The 15,762-nt window shown below is 40.9% G+C and overlaps 1 protein-coding gene across 1 annotated transcript in view; it reads right to left on the reverse strand.

Annotated features, from left to right (window-relative positions):
• Positions 1-4,460: 4,460 nt before the first annotated feature.
• The window catches only part of SFMBT1 (Scm like with four mbt domains 1), a 65,882-nt gene continuing 54,580 nt past the window's right edge, over positions 4,461-15,762 (reverse strand). Inside the window, exons 12-21 of the mRNA XM_053989275.1 lie at positions 15,355-15,468; positions 13,919-13,961; positions 12,969-13,033; positions 11,400-11,539; positions 9,429-9,538; positions 7,597-7,772; positions 6,704-6,882; positions 6,327-6,572; positions 5,973-6,101; positions 4,461-5,276 (exon numbers count right to left, since the gene is read on the reverse strand). Of these exons, the coding sequence (XP_053845250.1) occupies positions 5,136-5,276; positions 5,973-6,101; positions 6,327-6,572; positions 6,704-6,882; positions 7,597-7,772; positions 9,429-9,538; positions 11,400-11,539; positions 12,969-13,033; positions 13,919-13,961; positions 15,355-15,468 (1,343 nt within the window). The 3' untranslated portion in view covers positions 4,461-5,135. The remainder of the gene's footprint in view (positions 5,277-5,972; positions 6,102-6,326; positions 6,573-6,703; positions 6,883-7,596; positions 7,773-9,428; positions 9,539-11,399; positions 11,540-12,968; positions 13,034-13,918; positions 13,962-15,354; positions 15,469-15,762) is intronic.

Below are 15,762 nucleotides of genomic sequence, written 5' to 3' on the forward strand. Positions count from 1 at the left end.
CTTAATAGGCATATTTTCTTGTGCATGTTTCTCTTCCATGTAGTACTTCAGTCTCACTGCATATATAGTTTTTCTTTTAAAAGATAAAGAAAGGTAAAACAAGCAGAAGGGACACAACACAATATGCATTTAAATCTTTGTTTAAGAACAAGCAGCTAATTAAAAAAGGCAAAATACAGGAAAAGTGCATCAGTTCCAATGAGTTAGTATAAGAAAGAGGCCCACAGGTGTGGAGCTGGCACCCTTTTGGGTAGAGATTCCTAGAAGACCTCTGATTGTCTATAGATATTATTTTAAATTTATTTTAAACAGAAATTAAAAAAAAAAATAAAAAGGAGAGGAGAAACATGACACCTCCAGAATTTTTGTTTCTTTTGCCATGAGGTTTCTTGGAAACTGGTGCTCAACAACTTTCAGAGTGGGTGAGAATTCCTTTGTGCCCAGAGCTCAGTATTGACCCTGTGCCACGAGCTGTCCCCGAGCTCCAGGGCTGCTTCCCCGGGTCTGTGCCAGGCCAGGGGTGCCATTGTTTGTGCTAAGTCACTCAGACCCACTGTCCTGGGACTTTGTCAGCACAAGATCTGCTCGCTTCCATGGCTTAAAGCTGAGCCAAACACTGCTGGCTGGGCACCTGAACAGAGCAACTTTGTCTTCTCATCAAAAGTCCACTTGCATGTCTGGTGCATTTCAGAAAACATACCATGCTGAGGAAGTTACAAATGACCGTGGAGACAAAGTGTCACTAACCTTAACTCATTTTCATTGTGTTGCATACAGATTGGCATTTTGGTTTTACAACAATAAAGGAGGCTTGTTGTCTCTGGTGTTCCCAAGTCCCATTGCAATCCTTCACCCAAAAGGCTGCCTTTGAAAACAAGGCTACATGCATGTTTGGGGAAGGGCAGCAGCACTCTGAAACAAGGGGTCAGCACACAATCCCTTGGAAGGGGAGCCTTCATCCTACATCTGAATTCTCCTGACCGAGCCTATGTCTTTGTGCTTAGTTACTTTTAGGTAATCTGAGCTCACAGTAGGCAGTAATCAGGCTGACACTTTGTGACAGAACTGGTTAAGGAGTAGCTTTGTACAGGATCATATTTTTGGCTTTCTGGTAAGGCTACTTCATCTAGTAACAACAGATTTGGTCCAAAGGTATCCAGTCTCCAACTCGAGCTCGGTAGTTTTGAAGCCTATTCCATTACATTCAAAAATCTCACAAGCCACTGGGCTTTCTGCTAAGGGAGTACCAAGGCTTGTACTTCATACAGAAGAATGGAGTGCTCAGTCCAATTGACTGTAAATATATTTACACTTCTGTGGACCTAGCAGCTAAATACTCCTTCCCTCCTTTAAAGCATCACTGGAATAAAGAACAAACACTAGCAAATCCTAAAACAACAACAAAATACTGCTAAAAGTTGTGACAGAGAATGTAATCTTTAAAACCACTCCCAAACTCTTTATGTACTGTTTCCATTAACCCCAGGAGAGACTGCAAACACTCCTGGAGTTCTACACAACACAGAAATTAATCTGCCTTTTGTTTCATTCCTCAAAGAGGAACTTTCAGAAATGCTTAGAGATAGGAAAAAAGTAGTCTTCATTCACCAAGATCAGAGCTGTACCTCTCCTCTCCTGGAAAGAGTGCTTTCAGTTTAGGATGGACTGCAAGCTGCTTGTGCTTTGGGAATAATTCTACCACATTAAACCTCCATGGCATTTTTGGAGGTCAAATACTTCTCTGTTACAGAATCCTTGAGTTGGTGCAGAAAGCACACAACAGTGACCCAACAAAATCCTCCTGCCTAAAAAGGCTAAGCTTAGCACAATCAAAGTGGCACCACCAGGTTTCTAAAGCTACAATGTGCAAACCCAAGACTGCACAATGCATATGAAAATATGAGAAGCATGAACACCAACCCTCAGTGGGTCAAGCCAATGGTAAATTCCTGTTACCAGTCACATTAACAGTACACGAGGCTCAGTGGAGAGTTCATTTTCTTGTACTGAAGACATTTTTGGGACATCAATGACTTTCTCCTGGACTCCAGCTTTGTTGTACTGTATGGTGAATTATGTGCCAGAGGACAGCATAAACCCCTGAACCCTAAATTACTGCAGTCCCAGTGATTTCTGATGGTGAAACACTGCTGTCACCCAAATCCAAGATTCAGCCACCAGCTACACAAAATCCAGTTTTGAAGAAACAGAGTGACTAAAGCAGCACGTGAGCTAATTTCAAGTCATACTGGAGTAAGATGAACAAGTGCAGTTGTGTCATCTGCCACGCATAGAGAAACTTGAAACAGAGTCAAATAGAAACACCATCCATCAAGATAAAGCCCCAATTATCCCTTTTAAATCCAGCAATAAAACAGAGTGCATTTTTTTCCAGGAAACAGAGTGTACAGTACCCGTGTGCAGCATAAAAACATTTCACAAATAATGAAAACATCCCTTTTGAAAATCTCAACAAAAATAGATCCCATTGGGACCAGACTGTCAGTGCCTCCCAAAACAAGGCAGAAAAATCCAGCCTATAAAACATGCCAAAGGTGACCAGTAAGTATCCCACTAACGGCTGAAACTGCTGACTGCTTTATTTACTCAGAAAAGGAAGTATGACATTTGTATTTAAAACCCCAGGCACCATGTAACAGGTCCACTAAATGACACGTTCAGCTCTGTTCTCTCCTGACAACTACTTAAAAAGACATCTGTCTATGGGGAAAGGTGGAAGCAACATCTCTTGGCTATGCAGGTCAATCCTGCCAGGCATCAGGACAACAGAACTCTGGGAATTCTACTGCATCATCTTTCAGCCCAGAAGTTCTCCACTGGTCAAATTTCTCAAGACAAGATACTGACAGCAAAGCAGCAGTGTTTCTTTAGAAATTTTTTCAAGCCTAATGGCTTATGAATGAGTTTGTCCTAAGGGACTGGAGTACAGGCAAATGATCTAAGCATAATATGAAGAGCTAAAACATCCATTTATTGGCCACATATCCGGTGTAAGGAGGAAAAAGGGACACTGATTTCACTTTAATTGTGTCTTCACACTCTGCTTACAATGTGGGAGAAAAATTGTCCTAGCTACACACTGCCCTCCGTCAGGAATATTCAGCTAATAAATAATCTGACATTTACATTTTGATTCTGGAATGAAAAAAAAAATCTGATTTTAATAACTGTGTGACTAGTTCTGCCTTGACTAGGCAGTTACTCCAAGGGGCAAAAGCAACCACCCCCAGTTACTGAGCTCTGCTTAGTCCCAGCAGTTTTCACTGGAGGCAGCTCCCCCTCAACACCAAAGTGGCAGGTAAAGTGCCAGCTCAGGCTGTGCCAACTCAGCTCTCAGCCCACAGACCACATCCTTGCTAATCCTGCAGCTCACAGCTTTGGAATGGCCAATCACACTGGGCCTAAGGGACACTCCAGTCATTCCATTTGACCAGAGTAATCCCTGTTCATCAGAACCCAATAATTGCATCTTTCCTAAACCCATTCCTGCAGCAAGCACCTTTCTAACTCACACACATTTGTAGTTAAGGGGCTTCCTGCAGAGATGGATTTGAATAGGACATGAAGGAGCAGAACTGCACACATCCAGCTCCTGCCTGTGCTCCTCCAAACACTCTGAGAATAGGCAGAGTGAATGAATGCAAGCCAGCTGAAACTCAACACTTATTTACTGCAGATCTTGAGCCTGATGTGAGTTTCCCCACACGTTTAATGGAAAGTAACGTAAGCCCTGTTACTCCAAGTGTAAAGCACTGGCCTACAGCAAGTGGCTGATTGGGTTTTATTACCATGGAAAATTAAAATCAGCAGTTCATCCTACTGTGAGTCTACTGATGGAACTAAGATGTCCCACTGGTCCTTTTCCTTTTCTGTAATAAAAGCACACAAATCCCTTTGTGCCAACCCACCAAATTTTCATCAAGTCTGATCCTGAGCATCTGTAGATAGTTAAAAATACAAAGTCAAGCTCATAAGAGTTTCCAGAATGCAAACACTGGCAGAGCTATGTTGCAGTCCTCTACTGATTACAGTTTCCTCAGTGTATTCTCTAAATAGATGTTCAGGTAGCAAAGCAAAAGTCTGCTGACAGGCTCTAGGTACATGGCCCAATTGTTTGCTAGAAGAAAAAGGAAATAACTTCATACAATAAAGAAAAAAAAAATCTGACAACCCAAATATAGAAAATGCAGAGGCACTTTCTCTTTCCTTCCTCATGTCCTACAGCCTGCCTGTAAGAGAAGTGCAAAATAATTCAGTTTTCTGACATCTGAAAAAAGGAAACATCCAGGTTATGCCTACAGAAGTTTCAGCTAAAGCTTTGGAACAGAAGCTGACATTGGTTTGCACTCTGGACATGCCCACAGAAGCCAGACTGCTGTGCAGCCACGGACCACGTGTCCAGAAAGAGCAGTTCCCTCCCTTTTTAGTTCATCACTTCTACTGTTCAGGCTACAGAGGTAGTAAAAACAAAAGCAAAACCAACAACAGTGAAACAAACCAAAACAAACAAACAAACAAAAAAAAACCTTCAAAAGGAACCACACTCTTGCTATACTGTACATTCAGAACCCTGTGGCCACATTGTTGTCCTAACAATGAACAAATTCATTAAAAATCTCAACATTAACACACGAATGTGCAAAGAACACATTCCAAAGTCAGTGCTGTGGTAAAGCAAGTGTTCATCCACAGGGAGGGCAGGGGATTATGTGAAACATCAGGAACAGAAAGGTTATTTCTGGCAGCCTACATGCGAACGTAAACAGCATCTGTTTCTCCTTTTAAAGTTCCGTGCCAACAGAACTATTGAAATGTCATTTCCCACAAGAGGAGGCTTTTCTGTCATCATTAAAAAATACATTAAAAAAAGGGAACCATAGAGCAAGAGACTATTGTGTTCCCGAGCTGGCAGCTGGTAGAGTAGCCCCTGTGTTTGCATTGGCATTTTGCTCTAGATGTTGTCTTCCTTCTGTTGAAATAGAAAAAATTGAGGCTGACACACACTTTTAGGTCACCAGGGCCTCATTTTAAGTTCATTTGGCTTTACTTGCTAGAGAGGAAGGAGCATGTTTTTGTAGTTGTGCTTCAAAGGTCCACTTCAACTTGGCTGCTCCTCAGTTTGCAAACTGCTGGTAGAAGGCAAGTTTGACCCTCTCAATGTGATGGCAGAGTTTAATAGCTGGTCCAAGCTTCAAGTCCATGCACTCCTGAACAGTGGGCAGGGTCAGCAGCAGCAGTGCCTGGCCATCGATTTCCTGTCAGAAGACAAAAATTCCATAGTGACTTTGTTGTTATTCTTCCTGCTCCTTCAGCTTTGACTTGCTGTAATTTCAGATTTGTGATTCTTTGTGAATTAGATGTTTCTTTCATGTTTCCCCAGGCAGCTTAAAAATCTCTCTCACACACAACAAATTAACTCCTTTCTTAAAATGCCAGCTCAAATCCACTGAGGCACAGACTCTCAGGAGATACTACTGCAAAAAATACAACCCAACAATAGAAGCCACAGGAATTTCATGCAGAAAGTAATTTTAACCAACCATTGCATCTTTATGTAGAAATAAAGGTTCCACAAGGTGAAGTATATCTGGAACATCCACCACCACAAACCACCCTAACCGTTAGCTGTAATAGTACAGTTTTAATAGACAATGATTTATGGCAAATTTTAACTAAGATGCAAATAAAATGTTGACTCTTGTCATGGTGTTTTGTTGTAGGCATTATTGTTAGTTTTAGGATTCACATGGTCTTCAGACCAAAATATCCTTCCCCCAGTAGTGAGAAACCTGAAAATTCTGGTCATTCCCTGAACTCTCCTCTCAAACTGCTGCAGGTTGAACAAGTATTTGTTTCCTCAGAACCCTATTAAAAAAAAATTCTTTTTCTGACTCCTTAGGGGACAAGAAGCCAAGTGACAGATTCAGCATCCAACAGACAGAAAATGATACCTGATCAAGGAAAATCCTTGCCAGTGGAGCACAGTCAGTGGATTTGAGGAATCGTACCACATCAGCCACGCTCCATTCCAGAGGGTTACTGTCGAGCTGCAGCTTTTCAGCAACTTCCATCTTTATGTCCTAAACAAGCCAAAAGAATTCCCAAAATATCACATATGCTTAGTCTTTATTACAGTCCTATGACTCAACCATAACAAACATCACGGATTTTAATTATTCTGTAGAGTTTTCACAACTCCCTTCACGAGGAAACAGAGAACACACATATTGTGGTTAATACCCCCAAGATTTTGGTGCTTGCTCAGCAGGGAGCAAGCCAGGGCAGAAATTGACATCCCAAGTTACCTTTGGCGAAGGAGGTTTATTTTCATCATCAGAAAAGGAGAAGGTCCTGAGCTTCCTCTTCCGCTTGTCTCGGTCCTGAGCCAGGGAATGAGACAGTTCACTCTGGGTGGGAGATGATGATAGGGATTTCTTCTCTGACACCTCTGATTCTTCAAGCAGCTCGTCTTGGTGCTCCGAGGTGCTGTCCTCAGTCAGAGACTCTTCATCCACCTCATCCTGGTCATCCTCCTCTTCTGCCCCACTGCCCTGAAGAGTTTGGAAAAAAGAAAAGGAGGCAGCTGTAACCCCGAAGTTACAAGGACCTAACGTTTGCTGTTTCAAATTAAGAAGTCAAAGGTCACATCCCAGATCTGTGAGCACTGCTGGCAGTGTCCTACCTGGGGAGATCCAGCTGGAGTGTTATCCACGGACGTAGAAGAACGTTTTTTCTTATGAACAAAGAAATGTTTTCGTCTCTTCCGTCTTTTATTTGGTTTCTTCATGGCTACTTCCAGGTTGCTGTGGCCACCCGGGGGCCGACCTATCCGCTTGTTTTTCCGCTTTCCATAATAGTGTGCTACCAGGACAGAAGAAAGGAGCACAGTGCTGAAATGCACCTTCAGTGGCACCACTTATGCTTGCCCCTCATCAAGACTGGAAAATCAGTAGAAGAGCACTTCCCAATAGGAATCCCAGTTCTGCAAAACTTCAAAATCTGTATTTTCCACTTCAAATTGGTTTAAGGAACAAGAGTTGCTGATCAGTTTTGTTTGCCCTGTAAAGTTTTACTCCCTCCATCTCAGGGAAGCCCCCAAATGATCCTATTTTATACAAAAATCAAGGATTTGGTCCAATTTAATGGTGCTTTTTATGATGATTTGTAGTTTTTAAATATATCCTCAATGCACTGCTTGTTCTCACAGTGTCAAATGGTTAAAGCCAGTCTACAAAAACCCTAAAAACTAAGAAAAGAGCTTGAAGGTGTTACATTTTTTTCCCCACCACAAATTGGCAAAATCAGTTATAATGCCAGTTAAATTACAACATTAGTCAGTTCTTGTCCCAAAAGTTGTTTTAAAAAGATGAAGTTTTAAGCACACAACAGAAGTTAAGCCATGGTTCTACCACTTAATTCAGAATTATTTTTTTTTCCCCCTACACACTGGAACATGAATATTTTGTAGGCCTCTCTTATGTAGAGCTTGAGCTGCTCCTTCTGGAGTCAAAGCCAAAAGCAACTAAAATATAACACTCCAAACTCCACCTTGGTGTGGATCAGGGAACTACTCACTGTATTTTGTCTTTGTCAGGACAGAGCAGTTCTCTGAACACTTATCCAGCACCATCTGAGGGCCAAAGAGGTTTGGACAACATTCCAGCTTGATGCAGGTTTTCCTGCAGAAATCTGCCACCCGATCTGCCGTCCTCACAACCTCCACGGTCGCACGGTAGCTCTTACCTTTGTATCTAGCATTGAAAATAAGGGCATAATTAAGAATCTTCTAATTACCAGGATAAAAGGACTTCCTTGAAAGGTGTACAAAAATACTGAGATCAAACTGAGAAAAAATATGAGCAATGATGAACTTTATGGACTGCCAAGTGCAGGAAACAGGGGCTCCTGTCTCTTATGACAGATCCCCAAATAAAGAAAATCCATCACAGAGGTGGCTGCAGTATCAAACACAGCAACACTGCCTCATCAACAGCTACAAAACACCATCTGAAGGGACTGTCCCAGAATTCAGATGTTTTGTTTTCTTTGTTCACAGATGGTTTGCTCTCTCTTTGCTTTTATGGGACTGCAGAAATGCCCACTGTGACATGGACAGCTGGTTCCTCAAATCAAGGCTGAGAGCACCCACTGAGCTCATTCAGGTAACAGCAGACAGCTTTTGGTGAGCCTTTCTGTGCTCATCTTATGGAGGCAAGGGGACCACTGCCACATTTCCAATCAGCTTTTGTCCAACTGCTAAACAATTCCCTGGGACAGTCACTTGCATGACTCCACATACTGCTCCTGTTTGATTTAAATGAAGAAATTATTTCTTTTTGTTCACCAACATTGCCATTACACTGAAAGAGCTGCACTGTGCAATATCTGCCAGAACTGCTCAGCATTTCTGCTTTGTCCTCCCAGCACAGCTATGAGCATGTGCTGATATCTACCAGAGATGTTGCAGGCCTGCAAGTACCTAGTTAATACCCTGTAAAAACCAGCTGTATCATCATAGTCCAGATACCCCTGGTGTCACTACTGTGACAAAACAAAGCAAACAGGAACTTCAACAAGACTAAACAAATGGTTTTTTTCTGTATTCCTCAGCTACACCTTCTATTTACACTAACCTTTGTCATCTTCCTATTGCCCAATTCAGAGCAGTCCTCCAATATATGGAAAGATGTCTTTATACATGAAACCGATCCAACAAAAGAATTACTGACACGTTCAAAATTATGCAGGGAAGTGTGCAGTGGGAAAAATCTAATCTCTAATATGCAAACACAGTGACCTAATTACAAAACATCCCTAGACTATAAAGGAATATCTGGACTTATCAAATATATGCAAATACGTTCAGTGCTCTTTTCCTAGCTGTAAAAGTAATCTTGCAAAGAAGCTTCAACCCAAAAAGCTCGGCAGGAAAACTGGGAGTGCTTTAGGGTAGACTCCTGTAGAAAGACATCCATGTCAGGCCATTTCAATGCTTCTAACTTTATTTCTGAAGAATCTTTTTCCACTAAGAAGTTTGTGTGGAAATGCCTGAGAAGCTTTCCAAGCAGTACATGTTTTTGCTTTAAAACACTGACAATTATCTTCAGGTGAATTCAATAATCTTAAACCTCACCCACAGGTCTGTCAGTACAATGTTGTACCAGTGCCACACCAGTCTCTAGCTGCTCACATGCCTGTAGCAGAGTACACTGCCTAATTATGGAGCATTAAAATCACATGCACTCCACCAGGACTCAAAGAAATTTATAAAGAATTCAACACTTAATGGCTGTTTGCATCTTAATATGTTCTAAGCGATTTTTCCTTCCCTGAAACGTAAGCTAAAGCACAGCCTGCAGAGAACAGCTACTGGGACTGACAAGCCAGGGAACAGGAGAAGAATTTACTTGGCTTTTAGGGTCTCTCCATGGCCATGCCAGGCAGCCTCTTCATCCAGCTGCAGCTCTCGCAGGACGCGGCTGGGTTTGTAGGCGGCGTTGATCAATAAAGTGAGAACCTACAGTGCGGGAGGGAAGAGCAGAAAACATGTGTAAGTTATTTGTACAATAAATCTGTTTTAAAGTGCCAGGGCAGAATAGGAAATTACTCCTATTCACTCCTATCTAGCATCAAAGCACTCATTCACAGCAGGATTACAGATACCTCCTGACAGTGCCAAAATGAACTGAGAGCAGCCGACACTTTGGGCCTTCCCAGCCCTCAGAATTTGTCTGCAGAGTCACGAGTGTATCCAGCAATTTCCAAGTCATTGCCCTTGAATTACACATCACTAAATTAATGCCTGGGGCTGAGAACTCCCAAACTTGCATAACCTTGGCTAAATCTGAGTGATTATCTTAAAGATTGTATATGTCATGTGAAGATGTGCCAAAAAGCGCTGCAGGATTTTGCTGCCTGCTAACAACAAAACCACAGTGCAGAATCCTAAACTCTCACCTGTTTTGCTTCCAAGAACTAAGATAAGGTCTGTATTTTAATAAAATGATAATTTCTTGAGTACTGTAAAGTAACTTGGAAGTTGTGAATAGTCAGAAGTTAGTGGGGGATAGTACAAAGTGTGCACTCTAATTGTACTTTTTATGCTCACTATGTGCTTGTTCCAAATCATTCCCAACTGGCTGCATAACAACCTTGACATTACAAATTTGCAGTTTTATTGCTACTAATGCAGCAGTCCAGAAATCAAAGGAAAGTATGAAATATAATGCAAGCACCAAACTCTCTCTAGGATTCCTACAGTGAGCAAGACTCACTCACAACTGAAATGAATACAACTGAGCATACTGGCTGAACTTTCAGCACCACTCAGCATCTGCACATCAGCAGGATTTGTGCATACTTTCTGCTTTCAGGCAATGAAGCAGAATAAACCTTCAAGATTAAATGAAGCTGCCACAGAATTTCACATCTGCTCTTTTGCAGTTCTTACAATAAAATACTGAAACAGGCAGGAGGGATAGGGTACTTTTCTGCATGCAAAAATGGACCTTTTTCAATAGTCTGTTTGATTCTTGACAACCAGACTCTTGTTTTACAGCATGTCTGCCAGAAAGTCTTTCTTAAGGTCTCTCCCAGTTAAGATATTTGGAGGGAAGGTAAAAATTCCAGGTATGTTGAGCCAATTCTTAAATATAAAGTGATCATTTCATGACAGCTCAAGTGTGCATATCCAGTTAGTTATGTCTTGGGAAATTTCCAGCCTCTCAGGTCAGATAATAACCAACTCATGATCTTTTCTGAAATTTCAGAAAAATAATTATTACATTAAAGTATCTGTAAATTTGCTGTGAAACACCTTCTGGAGAAGAAGCTCTCTGGCATTAAAGAATGGCCTCCTCCTCCCTCAATTACATTAAGAAGCCAAACTGTAATTTCACCTGATCTATGCAAATTGTATCTAACTTATAAAGCACAGATAACTCTTTTCACTTCCTAATTACTGAATATAGTTTGCCATTTTGACTAAGAAAATCTGTATTTCCTCTGTTTTACCATCAACAGTGCAAACCATAAAGGAATTCTGGGATTATCTCCAGCTAAATTCTTTTAATTAAAATGGAAACATTTATTACAGCTATAAAAAGATATTAACTCCTTTGATTGTGGTAATTACAGATTATATTGTTTTAACAGAAAATAAAATTTAGCAGTAGAAGGCTGAGTGTTACTTAGATAAATGAGAGGCTTTTACTCTTATCAGCCATTCATAAAACCATTCATGATTTATACTTTATTATATGCAAAAAGACACTCTTTCCTTATCATCAGCTTAAATTTCTGAATGACCCATCTGTAACCAGAGAGACACTCTGGTGTTTGAGATACACTGCTTTTTGCAGTGTATCCATCCAGCTCACCTCCTTCAGCACCAGAACACAGTTCCCAGGTCCCACGGACTGGGGAAGCTCTGCAATCCTGCCTTTGTTCAGGTAAGGCCCCGAGAAGCACCGGTGGTTGAAGTAGATCTTTGGGCAGCAGTACTTGCCATTGATTACCACTGAGAAGTGAGAAATGAGAAAACAAACATTTAAATCACACACTGCAAATACCCCAGGAAAGAATCTCGCAGTACCTAACAGTTTATCTGCTGTAAAAAAAGGAGGGGAAAAAGTCTTGAGTGACAGGGATTTGAGGTAGTTTCTGTGTCACGTTTGCAATGGCAGCATTAGTTATTCCACGTTGTCAAAACATTTTTCATACTTCACACCCGTGCTTGCAAATTGTCAAACTGCAGTAAATAAAGATGGTCATGTATCAGAAAAGAAACATTCCCTCCTGGCTAGTCTGCTGCTTCATGGTATCATACCAGTAAGAACAACAAAGACCAAGACAATCCCAGCTCTTTGGTAGCAGAAGCAGTTCCTACACAGCAATTACAGAAAGATTTTCCAGTAAATTTTCTCTCCCCCAAACTTCTGCCACCAGAGAATCTGGCAGTTATTCTCCACTGTTTATCCTAAACTGTAGTATCACATTCTTTTGCATTTTAAGATTCTTTTCCTTTGATTAGCATACAAAAGATGCAGCAACTGATAGACTGACCTTTGATGAAGTGACATCAAGTTCTCTGAATCTATTTAATGGTTCAGCATTGCTCAAAATTCAAGTATTAGCATATATTGCAATACACTTACGTACAAAACCAATATTGTTTTACCCAGCAGTGTTGTAGTTTTTATTGATTGAGCAACACTACCACTTAAAGACCTTAAATTCAGCAGTTGAAAACTAGCAGATAAATAAATGAAGTCAAATTTATATTATGACTCTATTAAGAGCCAATTAAAATTATAAACAAGGACACATCATTTTTATCTTGCTTTCAGTGAAGCTTCAGATGTGCACTTCACTGTACAGAAAACAGCAGAGGAGGAGGCACTGTGTTGCCAAATGGATGGATCTGTATGACTTCCACCAGCAGATGTACTTATTCATCACATTCCTTCTTGCAACAGTTGAGAAAATCAGATTTTGCCATCTGGCACACAAAGCAGTTTGCTGTTTGGATTGGTTTTGTTTATCATCATGATGAAGTTAACAAAAAAAACAGAAATCTGCTTCCCAAAGCCAGAATCCAACTCTGAGCACAGATAGAGCACACCTGCTTCTCCCACATTATCAAACTGAAACAGGTGACAGTAGAAGGTCACCTGCACGGTCACAGTACACATTCAGCTTCACATATCCTCTGCTGGAGGGGCAATGTTCTGGTGTAAGAATCTGATTTCCAGGCTTACTGCACATATGAAATGCAGAACACAAGTAACTGCAGGTTTTTGTTTGTTTCATTCATTTTTGAAGTTCAACAAATCATCAAGGGATGAAAATCTTCAAACTCTGTCCTCCTCTTCCCTCCCCTAACAGGACTGAGCAGATGAACTCTTACAGGATATTGCCTTCGTTAGTCTGACCTCTGTGATCAATACCTGAGTCAGAAGAGTTCAGTTCCTGGTTCTTTAGTCCATCATGAACTGTCCTTGAAGATAAAATTCTGAAATTGAAAGAAGGAGGTTGGGAAAACAGACATAGTCATGACAGTCACCTCTCTGTTACTAAAACACCATAACACATTTTTTCCTCAGCTCCAGCCTTATTATCCTGTTTTTTATACCTCCCCTGTTTCACAATAACATGCAGAAACTACAAAATTCCATTTGGAAAGTGCTTCTGTCCTGCTACAGCCAGCAGCAATCCTTCCTTGCTTGAAGTCCATGGGCCACCATGGTGAGACGCCTCCCAAAGCTACCCACAGGAGTTTACATCCCCTGGCTCCTTTTAACTTCCATTTCACAGCACAAGGCAGTGTAGCCTCACCTTATGCATTCTGAAAAAGCTGGGTTTTAAACAAAATACAACCAAAATGACTCCAGTACTCTGGTAAGAATCCCAAGGGCAAAACATGGGGGAACAGTCTGCTCAGTATTTTAGGAGCAATGCAAACACTGGCAGGACTACTGACAGCTCTGGTGTTTGTAAAGCTGTAAGAGTCAATAAAGCCAACTGTGAGCATTCCATGGAGCATTTCTGAGCAGGCTCACAAGACTGAGTTCCACATGCATGACACAGAGTTTCTAGACTAACTGTAGATATTAGCAGAACTCTTCTATTTGCCTGCTTTGGGCTAAATTTCATCTGGGAAGGAACAATTACAAAAAACCAAATTCCAGGATTTCTATCTCCTCCTACTATAGTGCAAGAGTTCCTTTCGAACATCAGTAGAATCTACCAGCATTAACACAAATGGACTGTGGAATCTGTCAACCCTCAGTACAGCACTTTTGCAAATCTACATCTTCTCTAACACAGCATATTTTCCAATTGAAAAATAAAGAGAAAAAACTCAACAAAAAATAACAGCAAATAACCTGTTACTTACTGTTTCTCTGGTTGAACTACTGCAATTTTTTTCTGCTTGTTTACTGAAAGAGAAAAAAAGAGCAAAATATGAGAGGCAAACAAATGAAGCATCTAGAATAAATATATATTGTTTTATATATACATATATATATATATGTATAGTGGACTCATTTCTTTAAGTTATACAGCAAAAGGGATCTATGTTCCCATCACTGCAGTGTCAGACAATTGACCCAGCTGCATTGGAGGTACACTGGCCCAAGTAATTTGAAGAGAATCAAGAAGGTTTACTTCAACTTCCATTAAAAATTCTTTAAATCAAGCATGCATATGCCCAGTTTTCTATGAATTTTAACCTTCTGTGCCTCTTTATTTGCATCAGAGCCCCTAAAGCACCTGTACTACCAGTCAAAAAAGGAATGACATGCTTTCTTTTGCAGCACCCAAAGGTTATGTTCTTCAGCCCAATGTGCCACTTTACTGGCATGGTAACTTCAGCACTTTAACTTTGAAATTGAATAAAATCAGCTGGTTAGAAATGACTTAATGCCAATTGCTATGCAGGAAAACACTGTTGCAACCAAGTCAGTCATTTAGGTGATGGGTCCACTTGCTAATTCTGGCTTTCACAACCAGGTAGTAAAATAAAACAAGGTAATGCAACATTATGCCTCTTAAGCAATTCAGGCTTTAGCCCCAACAAACTTCTGGATTTTTTTTTCAAATCATCTTTTATCTAATTAGGATCCCCCCTTCTTCCTCATCTGTCCTTGGCAGTGCAAGCAGATTAATTTCTCTTGCTTTGACTTGCAGAAAATGACAGCTCATTTCAATCTAAAAATTTTCTTATCTTACTTAATGAAAACTGAAGAAATTCTTCAGTTTCTCCAACCCCCATTAAACTTTAACAAACATGCCTCACTAACCAGCTGAGAGAAAAATGTCTTATTCTACCTCCTAGTGTAGTTAAAAAGGTAGGGTTTACTCTTCAGCACTTTGTCATTAAGGATCATCACTACCTGGCCCATTGAGAAAATCAGTCCCCTTTATTTTGACTCCAAATGTGCACACAATCCACCCTGTTTTGTTATGGCATTAACTCTACTTTGCACAAGTGCACATTTAAAATCAGTATCAGGGTCAGACACATGGTAAGAACAGCTCAGACAGAAGTAAATGCAGAGCATGGGGGGTGTTCACACAGAGGCAGGATTTCTTTGTTATGGCCAATGGATTGTCCCCACAGCGTGCAGGACACGCCAACACGGTGGGGTTTGAAGTTGTAGGGCTTCCAACTGGCCCCAACAGCCAGGGGGACAGTTGTGCAACACACAGATTCTCTGTGCATGATGAATGTCTCCAAACTCAGCGATGCCAGCAATAATTCAGCAGTAATTTGCTCTGGCAGGTCTCACCAGCTCTATCCCAACACTGCAAACAGAAGAGAACTGGTACCTATTGCTTTGCGAGGAGGCCTGAGCTGATATCCATTCGTCTCACACCAACCCACTGGAAATATATTCATTGATTCCACACTCACTATACACTCAGGGACGGGTTTCTTGGAGCCTGTTCAGTTTAGAAAAGGAAAAATTGAAACAAGTCATAAACCCCCTAATTTGGTTAACATTTGCTGCACGTTTGTTAGTGAAGCTGCTTTGATTTATGGTGTATCTGGAACACAATAACAATAATTTATTCATCCCCTTTTACTGACCAGATTCTTTCCTGACCTCATTTACTTCCTCCTAAAGGCTGGAGATGGGAATTTTCCTTCCGCAGTTTAGCAGAGATGCACAGTGCATAGTAAGTGCATGCTGATGTACTTCCAATCAAGAAATGGGATTATAATGGAGAACAGCT

Source organism: Vidua macroura, chromosome 13 (genome assembly GCF_024509145.1).
Source record: "Vidua macroura isolate BioBank_ID:100142 chromosome 13, ASM2450914v1, whole genome shotgun sequence".
Lineage (NCBI taxonomy): Eukaryota > Metazoa > Chordata > Aves > Passeriformes > Viduidae > Vidua > Vidua macroura.